This window comes from Amphibalanus amphitrite, unplaced genomic scaffold (assembly GCF_019059575.1).
Source record: "Amphibalanus amphitrite isolate SeventyFive unplaced genomic scaffold, NRLGWU_Aamphi_draft 000121F_arrow, whole genome shotgun sequence".
In the NCBI taxonomy this organism is placed as follows: Eukaryota; Metazoa; Arthropoda; class Thecostraca; order Balanomorpha; family Balanidae; genus Amphibalanus; species Amphibalanus amphitrite.
This window is the reverse complement of record NW_024881616.1, coordinates 332,906-348,455: the sequence shown is the minus strand read 5'-3', so window position 1 is coordinate 348,455 and position 15,550 is coordinate 332,906. Positions and strand designations below refer to the sequence as shown.

The 15,550-nt window shown below is 51.4% G+C and overlaps 2 protein-coding genes across 9 annotated transcripts; one reads left to right on the top strand and one right to left on the bottom strand.

Annotated features, from left to right (window-relative positions):
* Positions 1-1,995: 1,995 nt before the first annotated feature.
* On the bottom strand, positions 1,996-9,151 carry LOC122381501 (39S ribosomal protein L39, mitochondrial-like). 7 transcript variants are annotated; one of them, XM_043365734.1, is made up of 10 exons: positions 9,118-9,144; positions 8,295-8,390; positions 7,755-7,876; positions 6,994-7,182; positions 6,444-6,577; positions 6,011-6,119; positions 5,414-5,635; positions 4,885-5,023; positions 3,898-3,979; positions 1,996-2,377 (listed from the first exon to the last, which is right to left on the bottom strand). In XM_043365734.1, exons 3-10 carry the CDS (start codon positions 7,822-7,824, stop codon positions 2,309-2,311), a joined length of 1,014 nt encoding a protein of 337 aa, XP_043221669.1. In that variant the 5' UTR covers positions 7,825-7,876; positions 8,295-8,390; positions 9,118-9,144; the 3' UTR covers positions 1,996-2,308. The 7 variants fall into 7 exon arrangements, with proteins under 7 accessions (XP_043221669.1, XP_043221670.1, XP_043221672.1 ...); XM_043365735.1 differs by having other exon boundaries at positions 9,092-9,125; XM_043365737.1 differs by lacking the exon at positions 8,295-8,390 and having other exon boundaries at positions 9,118-9,151.
* Positions 9,152-9,436: 285 nt separating this feature from the next.
* LOC122381499 (cilia- and flagella-associated protein 45-like) lies at positions 9,437-15,446 on the top strand. 2 transcript variants are annotated; one of them, XM_043365730.1, is made up of 11 exons: positions 9,437-9,654; positions 9,918-10,120; positions 10,391-10,498; positions 10,967-11,167; positions 11,562-11,717; positions 12,054-12,194; positions 12,581-12,754; positions 13,034-13,207; positions 13,813-14,028; positions 14,403-14,572; positions 14,820-15,446. In XM_043365730.1, exons 2-11 carry the CDS (start codon positions 9,977-9,979, stop codon positions 14,908-14,910), a joined length of 1,575 nt encoding a protein of 524 aa, XP_043221665.1. In that variant the 5' UTR covers positions 9,437-9,654; positions 9,918-9,976; the 3' UTR covers positions 14,911-15,446. The 2 variants fall into 2 exon arrangements, with proteins under 2 accessions (XP_043221665.1, XP_043221664.1); XM_043365729.1 differs by having other exon boundaries at positions 9,574-9,654; positions 9,903-10,120.
* The last annotated feature ends 104 nt before the right edge of the window (positions 15,447-15,550 follow it).

The following is a 15,550-nucleotide window of genomic DNA, read 5'->3' as shown; positions in this document are numbered from 1 at the left end:
ACTGTGGAGGGCGGGACGGAGTGTGCCTGCCGCCTGCGCTGCCTGACCGAGCCCGCCTGTCGCGGGTACGGCTACAGCGTCCGCACGTCCACCTGCCGGCTGACGGAGCTGCTGCCCACGTCGCAGAGGATGCAGGAGAGCAGGGAGGAGTGGCGCTGGCACGCGCGGTACGGAGTCCGACTCCTGGGAGAGCCGTGTGCCGTCGACGGAGACTGTTCCACGCTGACACCCGCCGCCGCCTGTGTCAAAAACGTCTGTAGCTGTCTGGACGTGGCCACGGAGACTGGCGCCGGCGGCTGCGCCAAGGCGGGACGCTTCCTCGAGGTACCCAGCCACCAGCTGGCCACCGGGCTCCTCTCAGAGATGTCAGGAACGACCATCGCCGCCTGCTCCGCCGCCTGCGCCGGAGAGCTCCACTGCGTAGCGTTCGATTTCTCCTCAGACGGTCTCTGTCGGAAGTTCTCAGCGGGCATCACCAGCGACGCCGTCACAGCACGTCAAACACCCATCACGGACACAATCACGGAAAGCCGCGCCGTGCGGTCGTTTATCTGGAAGTTCGCGCACGCCGACGGTACACCACCGGCCACCTACGAGTCGACTCCGGGCGGTAAGATGAGACTGCTGCCAGTCATCAGTCCCACAAATGCGAGCAGCATCTGTTTCTCGGACGGCGCTATTCTATTCCCTGGCGTGAACGCGGCGGCGCTGGCATCCGTACACCAATTTTTGTCCAATCGAGCCAAAACTACATACGTCTGGATCGGCTTGAGCGATGTTCTTGAGGAGGGTCGCTACGTGACCAGCGACAACCAGACTCCCACCGAGATCGCCTGGGACACCAACCAGGGACACGGACACGAGGACTGCGGCGTGGTCGCCGTGCGGAGCAGCCTCGTCCACGACGCGCCGTGCGGCTGGCAAAACTTTGAGGCACTCTGTCAGTACGTCGGTGAAAATCTGGCGCTGAACAAATTCGCCTGGATGAGCGTGAACAACGACCAGCACCCCGCCTCGCACGGCAATGACGGCCTGCAGGGGACCGTGGTCCGATCGAAGGCGCTGACCCAGCTGGCCAGTCTGACCTGGACGGTCGACCTGGGGCAGCCCGTCCAGGTCACCAGCGTGCTCTACATGGCGAGCTCGTCCAGCGACCTGACCACCAACCGTAACCACCTGACGGAGATCCGCGTCGGCTCCGACCGGGCGTCGTTCGACGAGCAGCACTCGGCGCGCTGCGTGTGGCTCGAGGCGCCGTTCGTGGCCGACGGCCACGCCCGCCTGTTCCGGTGCACTGTGCCGGTGACGGGCCGGTTCGTGCGCCTGATCCGCCGCCAGCCGGAGACGGTGCTGGATTTTGCTGACCTGGCCGTCTTTGGTAACCGGCTGATGGAGCATGAGCCTGAAATCCTATCAGCCGAACCCCTCATATCATAAGGGCTGCTGGTGAGGCGCCTCTCATAATACTGGGCGGAGGCGAGCACACCGTAGGTATTGGGCGCTGGTGTCGCTTACTGGGCACTGGGCAAGGGCGTCCCTCAAGAGAATGAGCACGGACGCCGTTCAGAATATTTAGTGCACTTATTAGCACCTTCGCGGGCTCGCACAATTTTGCGACATCAACACTACAAATTGATTTTTTTCTTCATTTTTTTAATTTTTCCATTATCTTTTATCCACATTTTTTGTAATATTTACCAACTGTTTATTCTGCATTGTATGCTCGTATGTCATTGTCTATTATGCTTAGTGTAAACTTGACTTCGCCTGGCAGTCGGGGTCCGCCCTGTTGGTGATTACTTGAATAAATAAAATAAATAAAAAAATAAATTCGATTTTGGTTTGAAAAAAGTTATCTCTTTCCTATGGACTTTACAAGCGACATACAACTTCGACAAGATTTCTGTAGACATAGGTAATTGTGTCTTATTTTCTTTCTAAATATCCTGCGAGCTTCTTCAACGTCTGATGAAAAAGTGCGATAGAAATCCGAGCTACAATCGCATCACAATGTATTGATCTACACATAATTCCTCATTCGGTCGCCACCACTGGCGTCTGTACAATACCGATGCCCGCACGTGTTCAGCCGACCACACAGACCCGCGGCTGTTCCCGCACGACTCCGAGACTCACACCATCCCTGTCACGACCCACCCTGGTGAGTGGTCCCCCGACACGGGCCGTGGGCTCAGGAGACGGGTCTTGTCGCCCCGTCCAGCGTATGACCGCGTCTCTCGGGGCAGCGGTGGGGACACCGGGCCGCGGTACGGTCGGTCGTGGCCCACCTGGCTCCGTTGGATGGCGGTCAGCCCGACGCCGCCTCTGCTGCCGCCGTGTCCCCTCGACCGGACGCCGCCACTGAGCCAGACGGGTTCTGAGGAGAAGACGACGGGGGTGGTCAGAAAAACACAGACGGAGGAAGGACAGGAACTGGAACGTAACAGAGCGGGAAAGCTGTAAATGGCGAGCGCAAGACCAACGTGAAACGCTAAAACGTCACCGGTGTATGAGCTATGCATTCACGATTTATAGTGGTATAGTGGATGGGAACAATGTCCTTATAAATCAATAAATGCACATGAAAGTGCAACGTCGAATTGAAATGGCTACCAGGAAATTTGTCGCAAAAAATAATTGTATGCGGTATCTTATTGTGTTTTCAAATGTTTTCAGCACACACACTAGTCACTACAGTACACTCGAACATGATTCTTTTCATGTGGAACACCGAGCAACATTTCCAAGGTCTCCGTGTAATGAAAACAAGCATCAATATCATTTGAAATTTTACTTCGGCATCCTCGAGACCAAACCGTCCTTAAGCACTACATAGCTGATTCTTTAAGTGGATTATGCTTCTTAGAATTCTTCTAAATATTTTAAATCAAGGGACGCGTCGCAGACAGCCAACTTCTGCAATACCGTTATGCACCGGTTGCACCGTTAATTATTGTGGCTCGTCAAGGCTAAGCCCTGATGGCGATGGACCCTTCGTGGGTTCACTTTTAAGTAGCCAGATTTAAGTGTGCATACGGTTTTAAATTCATCACTTTCAGCTGATGCATGAATTAGCTGGTAAGTTAATGCACTACGGCCTCATGTCACGGACGGCAACCCATTACGTCCATTGAAAAAGAGAAATAGACGTTAGAACAGCACTTACTGCCGTTTGCAGCGATTGGTGGAAAACATTGTTTGCTTTGACTGGCATACATTGTAGTTGCACAGTGTGTCCCCTTACCAACTGAGTGACCGGGACAGGGGAGACCTATAGGTTCTTCGGCCGGGACAATAGCAGCGTCACTATGTCACATACCATGCATGACAGGTACTGCATTATTGATCGGGACAAGGTCCCAATCCATAAACGCATAATTTAGAGTTTCTGAAACATTTTACTGCTGTCTGCTGGCACTGAAATATTTACGCCGGTCGGGACTGGCCGGAACAGGCTACAAAGCGTCATCCGGCCATCGCGAAAAGGCACTTCAAAACTCCATCAAACACGGTCAATAATTTGGAATATCTCTGAGTCATAATTGCAACAAACCTGGTCCAACTCAGCAAAACAGGCTATCAACTTACTGCCAAATGCCAGTTATCGACGAATAACCCACAGACTGAGCGCTCCTTTTCCACCGGAGGCCAATAAATTGGTTTTGCGATGTTTTCAGCTGGTTCGTATTCCGTAATGGCTATGTGCGGAGGCATGGGGAATAATTTGTGCTCACAGAACACATGTTAACAGGTAGGCGGCATTTGTGTAGGGTACAGTGATGTGACATTGGAGTTTGGACCATATACAGTTTCGGCTCTCTTGTACGGAAGGAGGGAGAGCTGAGGTGGGGAGAGGGAAGGAAGGGATAGGATGGGAGGGAGGGGAGGGTCACTCACCAGGTGCCTCGCCCTGTCCTCCAGCAGGCCAAAGGCGAAGTGGTTGAGCATCAGGTCACTGGGCAGTGCCACACCCTGGAACCTGCCGGTCAGCAAGGGCACACGTCAACGGTCCGACAGAGCTACCGGCGTCTCGGTACAGCCGTCAACGGTACAATCTAGGTATATAGCTGCTACCGGCCGTCAACAGTATATTATATAGCTATCAACGGTCTGTGACAGCACTCAAAGGTCCCACACAACCATCAACAACTCAACAAAGCCATTAACGACCGACAAAGTTGTCAGCGGTACGATACAGCCGTCAATACGTCCAACGTAACAACCGAAAACCCACCAAAGTCATCGATCAGTCGTCAAACCCGATATAATCACATTCACAGACGCCTAAATACCGAGGCGCAACTCCCTATCCTTTATGCGGCTGTCAAAATCCCAGACGTCCTGGTGTGCAACAGGTTATGGTATGGCACGGGCAGAACGGGCGTTGTCCATCAATAACGACTAGTTGCTAGGACAGAATGAACGATGATCGCGACCATTTGAAACATATCACGACACAAATGGTCTCCTAATGTTCCGTAAATGCACAAGATGACTCCGAACGTTTAGGGAAGCAATGAACAGTACACTTTACCGACAGCGTGGGGGTAAAGTACAGCTCGCCTGCTGCACATCGACATTGGCATTGTGAACAAAGCGACCGCCAGCGAGCGAGAAATTCCGGTCTTTAAGGCGGGGCCGCAAGGTGAACCTGCCTTTGCAGCTTACTTATAACCGAAACATCGATCAAAGTCAGATAGCATATGTCAACCGAACTATGAATGCTGACTATATTGACAGCGATGGACGGACGCATAACTGACCGAATAGCCCGGTAAAATGACATCAAACTGCTATTTTCGGCCAGTCACCCTATCACCGCCTGACCCAAGTGACCTGACCCCTAGCTGACCTGTTGAGCGGTACTCTGACCCGCCTACTGACCTGTAGAGCGGTCCCGAGTCGGCCTCGATCCGGTGTACGGCGCAGATGGAGCACCGTCCCAGCAGGCCCGTGTGGGAGATGGCCGGGCCGCGGCTCAGGTCCACGTGGTCGCCGCACCGGTACACGGTCACACGGTCACCTGGTGGGCGGGTCAGAGGGGTCACAGAGGTCAAACGGGTCACAGAGGTCACAAAGGTCCAACGGGTCACAGAGGTCACACGGTCGCCTGGTGGACGGGTCACACGGGCCACTTGGGTCACAGAGGTCATCTAACTGACGCACAAGTCATACCCGTTAAATGAGTCACACTGTTATACGGATTGGTGTCCAGACGCGCGGCGCGTCACATCACATACTACGTGGAAAGAAGATCTGATTCATTCGCCTGCAAAAAACCGTGATGAGCCGAACTAATGAACAGTCTTGACAACAAGGGATACCTTCGATGCTAACGAATCAGTTGGTCCACACGCTGGCTCTCTCATTTACATCCATCGGCGTCATTCAACATTCCCGTGCCGTTACTCACCCGTCTCCGACTGCTGCGCGATGCTGGGCACCTGGCTGCGCTTGAATTCATTCTCGGCGAACATCTCCAGGGCCACTGCCTGGGGTACCTCCAGTCGGCGGAAAGGCAGTGCCCGCTGCGCCAAGCGCCGCATCATACCCGAGAGGACACGCAGCTCCTGGTCGGTGGGCTGCCACGAGTCCAGTGGTAGCTGCACGTCGTACAGAAAGCTGCCGCTCCGCACTGCCCGAGACATGGAGGGGAGGGGTGTGTGTGTGAGGGGATATATGACTCCTGAGAGGTTACATAACAGATGTCATGCGGATTACGATGAGAGTGGACAATATGCTGCACCAAGTCAAACAATCTATCCAAGCAAGTCCAGTTACCATTTTACACGCTTTTATAACGATTTCTCTTCTCGCAGCATGATGAAACGCATATAAGTATGTTAAGTGTGAACACCCGCCTTTTCATTTTCTAGACATGCGAGCCCGGAACCCCAATCGATTGTGATTGAATCCTGATTGTGTTGAACGTCCACCAGTCAGCGGCGTCCCCACCGACTCGTGTGTAGACATTCGGATAGCTGAGCTCCACCGGCCGATAATCACTCACCGTTTGGGCTGGGGAAGCTGTGCAGTTGGACGTAGTACTGGTCCTTGAAAGCCTCCTCCACGACGGCCCCCAGCATCAGGGAACAGCTGCGCCAGAACGCCTTGTTCACCTGAAACAGACAGCGACAAAGTCCAGCCATAAATCAGCTAAATGCGTATAGGTGACACTTCGCACCTTTGCCGGATCTGAATCACGTACATATATCTTTTCCCTTTGATAGCATCAAGCTACTTGGAAATGGCCAACAGGACGTCACACTGCTTAGTGCTTGATGCTAAAAAAACACGTATTTTACCCTCATGAACTACAACAGAACGAAACGAAGATGGTGTAACTTTTGTAGACTTTACTAGCAAAATCTGACAAAACATCTGTAGCACCCAGACACAAACGCCCAGCTCCTGTACCCCTCGCGTCACCCCCGGCCACTCACCGCGAACGGCTCGGCGTCTTTGAAGTAGAGGTAGCGGAGTGTGCAGCTGTCGGCCGACAACGGTCGGTGCATGTCCCACGGCCGGCCGTCCACCTCGGCCAGCGCGGCCTTCTGCAGAATCGCCTCGGATAGATCTGGGAACGGCGTGGATGGAAGAGGCTAGAGCAATCGGATGGTTGCTTTGCTATACATGGCCGGCACCATAACATAAATACCAACTATGGCAAACGTCCGTGAATTCGCAGTTGGCTCCCAAAGTTGGCTCTTTCACATATCCTACAGGCCATTTGTTTTTCAATGGCTTTCCCCTGCTAATTTCCACTCACATCTAATTCCAGCCATGCTGACCGCTAATTACTTAACTACGACCAGAATTCGACGAAACTTTTATGGCCAGGGTTGCGTGTGACTTTCGTTTGGACCAGTCTTTGACCCACCTTTGGTACAGTCTTTGGCTCACCTTTGGCACAATCTGACTCACGTTTGACTCAGTCTCTGACTCACGTCTATCTCGGTCTTTGACTCACGTCTATTTCGGTCTTCGACTCACGTTTGGCACAGTCGTGTGGCGTGGAGAGGTGCTGGTTCATCACCAGGGTGCAGTTCTCCGGCGCTCCCTCGTAGTTGACCTCCATCTTCTGCACCCGTCCGACCAGCGAGCGCTGCCGCTTCTCCTCCTCGTCAAAGAGCAGCGCCCTCCGGCGGCAAACGGCCGAGTTGGTCAGCTGAGACAGACATCCTGAGAGGGCGGAGTGGAGGTACATCCCGTCAGACCTCTCAGTTATTTCATGATAGCCAGCTGCATGGAACACACCACAATGTCCTCTGGGTGGTCTGGCGAATAGGACGTCAGCTTTCTAACTTGGTGGCAGTGAGTTCACACTTCACAGTCAGAGAGCACCACATCATTTAACCCACATTAAATATTCAGCCACCTAGCTTCAAGTGAGAAAGGACCATGATGAGTCTAAGAGGCCAGTGTGAGCATCTAACAGGGTTACATGTTTAATTGTCATTAATTGTTTAATTGCCCATTGGTGTTAAATTAAAATAAACAGTAAAAAAATAAAAATAATCATTGTTACCCAGAATTACTGACCAAGGAGCAAATGAAGCTGATATGGGGGTGGGCCTGTCATGGTGTAATTTGTAACAAGGACTGGCTTGTGTGGTTTTCATGCAAACACTTCTCAATTCAAACAAATTTGAAACAAAAAGCATAAAAAATAATTATTTAGCAGTCTAACCAGTTGTAGAATAGCTACCCATATTAAACAAAACAAGCAAGAGAAAGATTCACAAAATACTCACTTTTGTGATACTTCTGAGGTAGAGATGCGAGCAATGCTTTGCAGCTGAAGTTCAAAGCCATCATGGACATTCAATGTACTGATGTTTCTTATGCAGGAAGTATATAAATCAATATTTGATACCTGCAAAATATAGAAAAGTTAGCTTTGCCTTGATTTAGGTGAGAAAAAGCACTAATAAATGTCCATAACTTACATAATGCTATTTGCTAGCATTATAAATGAAAAATACAGAATATCAAACATGTTGAAATGGCTGAACTGCATTGGCTACCTGGTACCTACTCTGCAGCACGTTACAGATTCTGTGAATTCTGAAACCACATGAGATGTGGCTAAGTTAGTCAACTATCTACCTACTTTTCTTCACATTCTTCTCAGAATCAAATATCATTTGCAATTTGAAAATTGTGTAAAAGAATATCTCTTACATAATGAACAGCCTCAAAACATGGTGACAGCTCAAAAAGATGCTTGGGGAAGCTGAACTCCTGCTCCAAATGGGACAACTGGTCTCCAGCGGCCAGCCTCAGTTACCTACATCTCAATGATATGCTGTCTGCTCATGCTGGTTCTCCAGGCAGCTCATTTCCTGCCCCAAATGAGCCAAGGCGCTGTGTCTGTTCCTTTGGTCAATCTAAGAAAAATGTCAGAGGGGTTCAATGACCTTTGAGGATAACCATTTTAGGGCACCCGCAGGAACATTTCCATGAGGAAATCAGCAGGCTGTAACAGCTGACAATATATGGCATACAAATATTGATTTTGAGAGAAACAATGTTTCCAAATAAGAATACATATAATGATACATATTGGGGATTACTATGGTAGAATAGGTACAGCTTTATTCTCCTCAGTACCTGCAATTATTTTCACACCACACAACCCATTCAAAACAATCCACATTTTCAGTATGTCTGCCAGTACCTAATGTCTACACCAGGGCCTTATAAAAAATCCAACTTTCAGTTGGGATGAGGGAGGAGAATGCTCCCCAAATGTGGAATTGGGATAAGCTTAGAGGAGCTTCGAGACTTGACAAGAATGACTTCTAAAAAGAGCTTACGAGAAAGTTAGAGCTTAGCGGAGGTTAAAGCAGCCAGGGGATCAGACCCATAGACTCAGAGGAACTTAGATTATGTCCTAAATACATCATATATAGCATTTAACCCCTCATATTGATACATTACACATGTATGCAAACGTCTGCGTCGCCCGCAGCAATCAACTGACAATTTTTTTTAGTGAATACTGAATCTGCACATTGATCAAGGCTATGTAACATTGAAATAGGTAGTGCCCCTGTTAGTAAAATGTGAAATTCTGATGACCACTGACGAAAGACACAAAAAAGCCTCCTGCACCTGCATATATTTTTTGTTTCTATACACACCCCACAGAAAACGCTCCACCTGATTATCATGTTCGAAAAATTATCAGATTTGGAGTTGATCGTTCGTTGCTTAGTAACGAGCTGGTATAGACAAATTCAGCAGCTCGTTGCTAGGGAATTCGCTGTCAAATATTTTCCATTTTCAAACAATAGTAATTCCGAATAGTAGTTTAAATGAATCGGCTGCGCTGAATACGCTTTTATATCAAGATTAAAAATATAGCATGGAAAGAAGTAAAAAAAAGATTGTTAAGTTGTATATTTTTTTAACAAAGTAGGAAATTAGTCTTTTATGTTCATTTTTTGGCCATTAGTTTTTCTAAACAGCTTATCTACCATTTCTCAAGGTCTTGTGCACCATTTTGCTTCGCATCAAGAACTAAAATTATTGAAGTGCTTGTCGTTGCCATAACAACCACTACATGTGCTATTATATTTTGGTATATTTTGCATGGCTTCGTAGTTCGTAGCAAGAGGTTCGTAGTTGCTGAGCGAAAGGAAGGAAAGGGTGAGTGGGAGAGAAGACATGTGAAATGTTTTGTGGATGTAACAATCTGTAGCTCACGCATCGCCCACTTCAAATTATTGTCGAAATGAATAATGTCCAGGCGAGGAAACTGGTGTTTTGAACGGGCAATAAACAACGAGCGATATCGCCAGAGCCCAGAGGCCAGAAGTCAATATTTTTGTCAATATTCTTGTCAATTTATTTTGTCAGTCAATAGCGCATCAGGCAGGTCAGGAACGATACGGTAGTTTCTCGTGTTTCAGGTGAGCGCTGGCCGCGTTTTCGCCCGGGGAGCTGTCTTGATCGGCCTGCGTCGGGAGCCATGCCGGGCCCGGAGATACGCCAGGCGTGCAAAGATGTCACAGCGCGCACGGTCTGCCGGGGCTTTGAGGATTCCACCTACAAAGTTACCAAGGCCTCTCCCAACAAGAAGGAGAAGAAGCAGAATGAGATGCCCAAAAGGATGGTAGGTAGCCAGTGATAAGCGACTCAAAGTTCGTAATTTTGGCTCACCCTAAATGTAAAAAAGGCTAGACGTGATTGCTATCGGGATTTTGATTGGATTTGCGCGGCTAGATTCGCGTCGTGTCACCAGTGGGGAGGCGTAAACGGTGCGGTGTTAAAACGTTGCACGGTCACTGCACATGTCGCTTATGGGTGGGGAATTCCGATACTCGCGGCATATATCCCTAGAATCGCACTCGCGCTCACAATGCATCACGGATTCGGCCGCCAGCTGGTGACCAAGGATCTGATCCGTAAGATCCGCGTGCCGCGCGCCAAGGACCCTCAGACGGTGGTCATCACGCAGGACAAGTTCCGGGAGATCACCGGCGCCGCTAAGGTAGGTGGATGGACTGCAGAGGGAGCGCCGACACTGCGCGCTGACCCGCGGTCAGTGTGACTAACGGCTTCGCGTTCCGTGCCCGTATACAGTAAACGACTCATCCGGTATCGTGTTATGCACGACATTCCCGTATATCGTACTCCGACCTATTCTTTTGCATATTCTGCACCGCTGTTATTTCCATGACCGTATGTATTCCGATTTACATTCTCGTTTTACGTTTATTTTATCGTAATCGACAATACCGTTTACCGTATTGTTACTGTACTCGTATGCCGCATTGCGTTTTCTGCCACTGCCAAATACCGTATTCCGCTCACGCACCGTATTCCCTGGCGTTCCGGAGTACCTACCTAGGTACTCGGTATACCATCCTAGTATATACCTACCATATATTACCGGCTACCTAAGCACCATCCGAGCAGCAGCTGTAGCAGGTCTGTACTGAAGAGTGCTCCGTTGCAGGTGCTCTCCAAGCAGCAGCTGGAGGCGGCCGAGCGGCAGCGCGAGGCCGACAAGGACCGACGCGCCGCCGAGGCCCTGGCCCGCCGGCAGGCCCTCGAGGCCGCCGACATCGTCCGAGAGTCCAAGGAGGCCGAGGCCGTGGACGAAATCAAGGAGGAGGCCCGACAGCGCGCCAAAAACATCGTCGATCGCGCCAAAATCGTGAGATTTATTTAAACTTAAGATACCGGTGTTCGCACATGTGTATCGGAACTAACGACAGTCGACATGATGCCTAAGGACGTCAGCGAACTATGGACTAATATGCGTACTTTTGCATTTGATAGCCGTTTCGTGTAGCTGCACCTTCTGATAGCCATTCGAGGCTAATAATTAATCGATTAACGAATATTTTTTTTTGAGCTGGTACGTTTAGGTAATTTTTATATCTGTGCGTTTGCTTTCGTGATATAGGTTCTATAACCAGTTCGAGTAGACACTCGTGGATCTGTACAGACAAACGACGGACTTTCTAACCCTTGCCGATTCACATACATATATCGAATAACCGTACGTCACCTCTGCTGCGTGTTTCTGCGCCCGTGACGCTGGTCAGGCGGAGCTGGAGGCCGAGGAGGACATCAAGCAGATGAGCCAGCTCATCATGCAGGCCAAGGTGTACGCGGTGCGGGACGCTCAGGTGGAGGAGAAGAAGGTGCTCACCAAGGAGATGATGGAGGAGGAGCGGCGGCTCGACCATATGATGGAACAGGTCAGAGCGGGGACTGGGGAGGGGATGGGCTCGGTCGGGTGGGGTCAGACCAAGGCCCTAAAACATACAGACTAGGCAGGCAACAGTCAGGTCAAGGTGAGCCCGGGGACCGGGCCGGTTAAGTTGCAACTACCCGGTGACTTTGACGAAGTAAGTGTGATTATTTGTCTCCATCGCAGTCGAAAAAGATGTAGCAGCAGCTGCATACTATAATTGCTGGACGATCAATCTGTCGTTTTGTGTTCCGTCAGATCAGGGTTTGGACGTGAGGCCCTTTGGTGACCCGATGCTGACTGGTGACCTTTACTGACCCGATGCTGACTGGTGACCGGACAGGAGCGGCAGCGGGACCTGGCTGAGCAGCAGCGCCGGGAGGAGGTGCGCAGACAGGTCCGCGAGAAACAGAAGGCCGTCATCATAGAACAAATCTCCGAGAACGAGGAACAGCGCATTCTGCGGGCTGAGAAGAAAAACCAGGTCAGAACAGGGCGGGGCATTGATTCTGGCGATACATATCGTGCTGTCGAGCACACGGTCAGGCCCTCTATTAAAAAAAAGATACGTATCTATCGGTCCGGTCTACAGGCTACAAAGTGAATTTATGTGAATCCGAAGTAACTAAAATTAACGGCATGCTGAGTGATAAATCGCCCGATGAATGCCCGTAACCGACTTAAACATTTAAAAGTTCGCCTTCTCCCGATAATGCATTATCACGTCGATTCGTAAAACGGACTGAAAGTCGCAAGTACTGTAGCTGTAAAGTACCGAACAAACATCTAACAGGGCCGCTAACCGCTTTCTCTCGGCTGTACGACTCTGACCGAGCGCCGCACCGTGTGACGTGTTTCTCTGCTCCGCAGGAGGCGGAGGCGATCCGTAAGAAGCTGCGTCAGATGCAGCTGGAGGACATGGCTGCAGACGAGGCCAGGAAGAAGGCCCAGCACGAGATGCACGAGGCGCTGCGCATCGCTAATGAGGCCATGGAGGAGAAGAAACGCAACCAGAAGGACTTTGCTAAACAGGAGGAGGACCAGGTATATTTGGCCGGGGCACGACGCATTAGCTGTCCAACAGGCGCCGACGCTGCATACTCGATGTCCGATGATGGATAATGTATGCTTCGTATGAATATGGACACGTCTAGCGTTCTTGCTACGTTCCCGTCTAACCGACTGAAGTTGTGAATGCACTTTTACTGATGCTGATGTGTAACATTACTTTTTGGCACTGTTTACTCCAGTCTAACCCATGTCCGTCCCGTTTGGCCCAGCTGTATGACGTCCTGTCCTATGACCGTCCGTCGTCTCCGGCAGATTCGCGAGTACCAGCGCCGGAAGGCCGAGCAGGAGGCGCGCTACGAACAGGAACAGGCCGACCTGAAGCGGGCCAAGGAGCTGGAGATCGCCAAACTGCGCGCGCTCCAGCAGCGAGAACAGGACCGCATGGCCGGCGACCACGAGCGGCGCGCACGACGTGACAGGGAGAGGGTCAGTGGGAATTATAGCGGGCTAGTTGTACGGTCATACACGGCGTGCCAGACGCAGCAGAGAGCGGGTCAGTGATTTATAATAGCGGGACAGTTGAACTTACCGATGAAACGGCGAAAGAGACACAGCAAGAGCGGGCTATTTGGCAAATTATGGTCGGCACTTAACAGGCCGCTGAGCGCCGTTTTATCAGCTTAAGTTTTCCATCCGTGAGTGGTCCGTCTCCTGGCTGTCCGTAACCTATCCGTGATCGGGCGGTCTTTTCCGTGGCCTTTATAAGACTGGTCAATTACTCGTGATGGAACCGTGACTCGTGACTGGTCTGCTCTTTCAGCCGTGGCCCATCGATGACTTCAGCTTATCCACCTAATACCTATTGACATCGCCCATCACTGACTCGGTGTCCGTGGCCTCTCCGTGACCCACCTCGTGACAAACCCCGTGCTCATCTCGTGGCTTCTCAGTGACATCCGTGACCTCTCCGTGACCTCTCATTGACCCAACCCGTGACCTCGCCATGACCCACCCCGTGACCTCCGTGACCTAACCGTAACCTCTTCGTGACCTCCGTGACCTCTCCGTGACCCTGTCTGTGACGGTGGCAGATGGAGCGCGAGTGGCGGCGCCAGGAGCTGGAGGCGGCTCGTCTGAAGGCAGAGAGGGAGGCCGAGCTGAAGCAGGCCCGCCGGACGCAGGTGGAACAGCGCGAGCGACAGGTGGCCGTGGAGGCGCAGCGGGAGAGGGCAGAGTTCTACCGGATACTGGAGGCGCAGAAGCACGCCGAGGAGCTGAGCCACGCCGAGCACGCGCTGAGGCAGGAGGTGAGTTCTGGAGTCGTGGGAGGTCTCTGGCCTCTGGGAGAGGGGTGGATATTCTGCCGGCACGGCTTTACGTCACGGGGACATCCCACTTGCCGGCGGGCTGTTGAATAGGGATGAACCCTCTAGTATCAGCCGGCAGTGTCGTAGTCAGTAATTGGTGTCTGTCTCCGTCTGGCTCAGTATCGATGTCGATTGCACCAACTGGTCGGCTGCGCTACGAGCAATCTCGGCCAACAGCCAGAATCGGCGGTCCTGTGCAACTGTGCGCCGTCAGCACTGTATGTACGGTTCTAAACTCATCTATATCAGGGTAGCAGAGTGGTTTATACAGTGGTATATGGCCCAGACGGTGTCTGACCGCCTCCCTCCCCCAGCGGAACAACCGTCACCTGGTGCAGCTGAAGAAGCAGATGTGCGAGATGGAGCAGAAGCGGGTGGCTGACCGCCGGCGCGTCTTCGAGGAGGGCCTGCACACGCGCATCCAGGACGCACAGCGGCAGCAGCAGCTCATCGAGCACAAAAAGAGGAAACTCGAGGAACTCAGGTGAGCCGGACGCCATGAGCGCTGGTCAGCAGCGACATACCTGTCACGTGTGGAGTCACCGGTGGCTGTTTCGGGGTACTATGGCGTTGTCAATTTACCGGTTGCAATACGTTCCGGTAGTCCGTATCATGATTTTTACCGTGAAAAATTCGCTCCTTTTATTGATCCGGCTAATGGTTATGCTCCTTTTCTAGTCAGCTGCTCATTCGTGCTTCTTCTTACCGCTCTCGGTTCCTCGCCTTTTCAGACAGTTCAAGGTGCCGGAGAAGTACCTGAACGACGTGGCCCGTCGGGCGCACATCTCTGCCGGCGCCGAACCGCCCTCCTCGACAGCCTAGTGCGGTGGGGGTGGTCACCCGGTCCGGTCCCGGTCCGAGGGTCCCGCTATCAGACCAGCCGACACCGTCCGAACCGAACAGAGTGCACCGAACCGAACCGACTGAACCGGAGCGAGCGGGACCGGAGCGAGCGAGACCGGGACCGAATCGAATCGAACGGAAGAAACTATCCACCGAAACGAAGCGAATGTTTACTTATCGTGTCACTAATTCAACTAGTCAGCTGGATCTCACATGTAGGAAAACACGCAGTCACTTCTCGTCCTGGAGACTCACCCTGGGTGTTGCATGTGCCGTTCGGGGGGGGGGGGAAGGGAAAGAGTCAAATGTCTGTCACAGATTCGCACGAGCTTTCCGAAACACGATTTTGTCACGCATTGTGTTGTGTGTGAAAATCGTGTAATTTCACAAGTGGACCGTAAGAATATTTTTGCAATGATCTCTTCTCGCATGGCTGTGGTTTTGTTTTGTTTTCATTTTGTGCTGGTTATTTAGATGTATTTGTGGTATTCAAATAGACATGCGATGGAGAAGTATTGCGTTGTTTCAGCACAGAATCTGGGCGACAAAGTTTTTCTGTCGAGGGGAAGAGGGAGGGCCGTTGTTCACCCCCGACCAAAAAGTAGGTAATCTTGCTTTC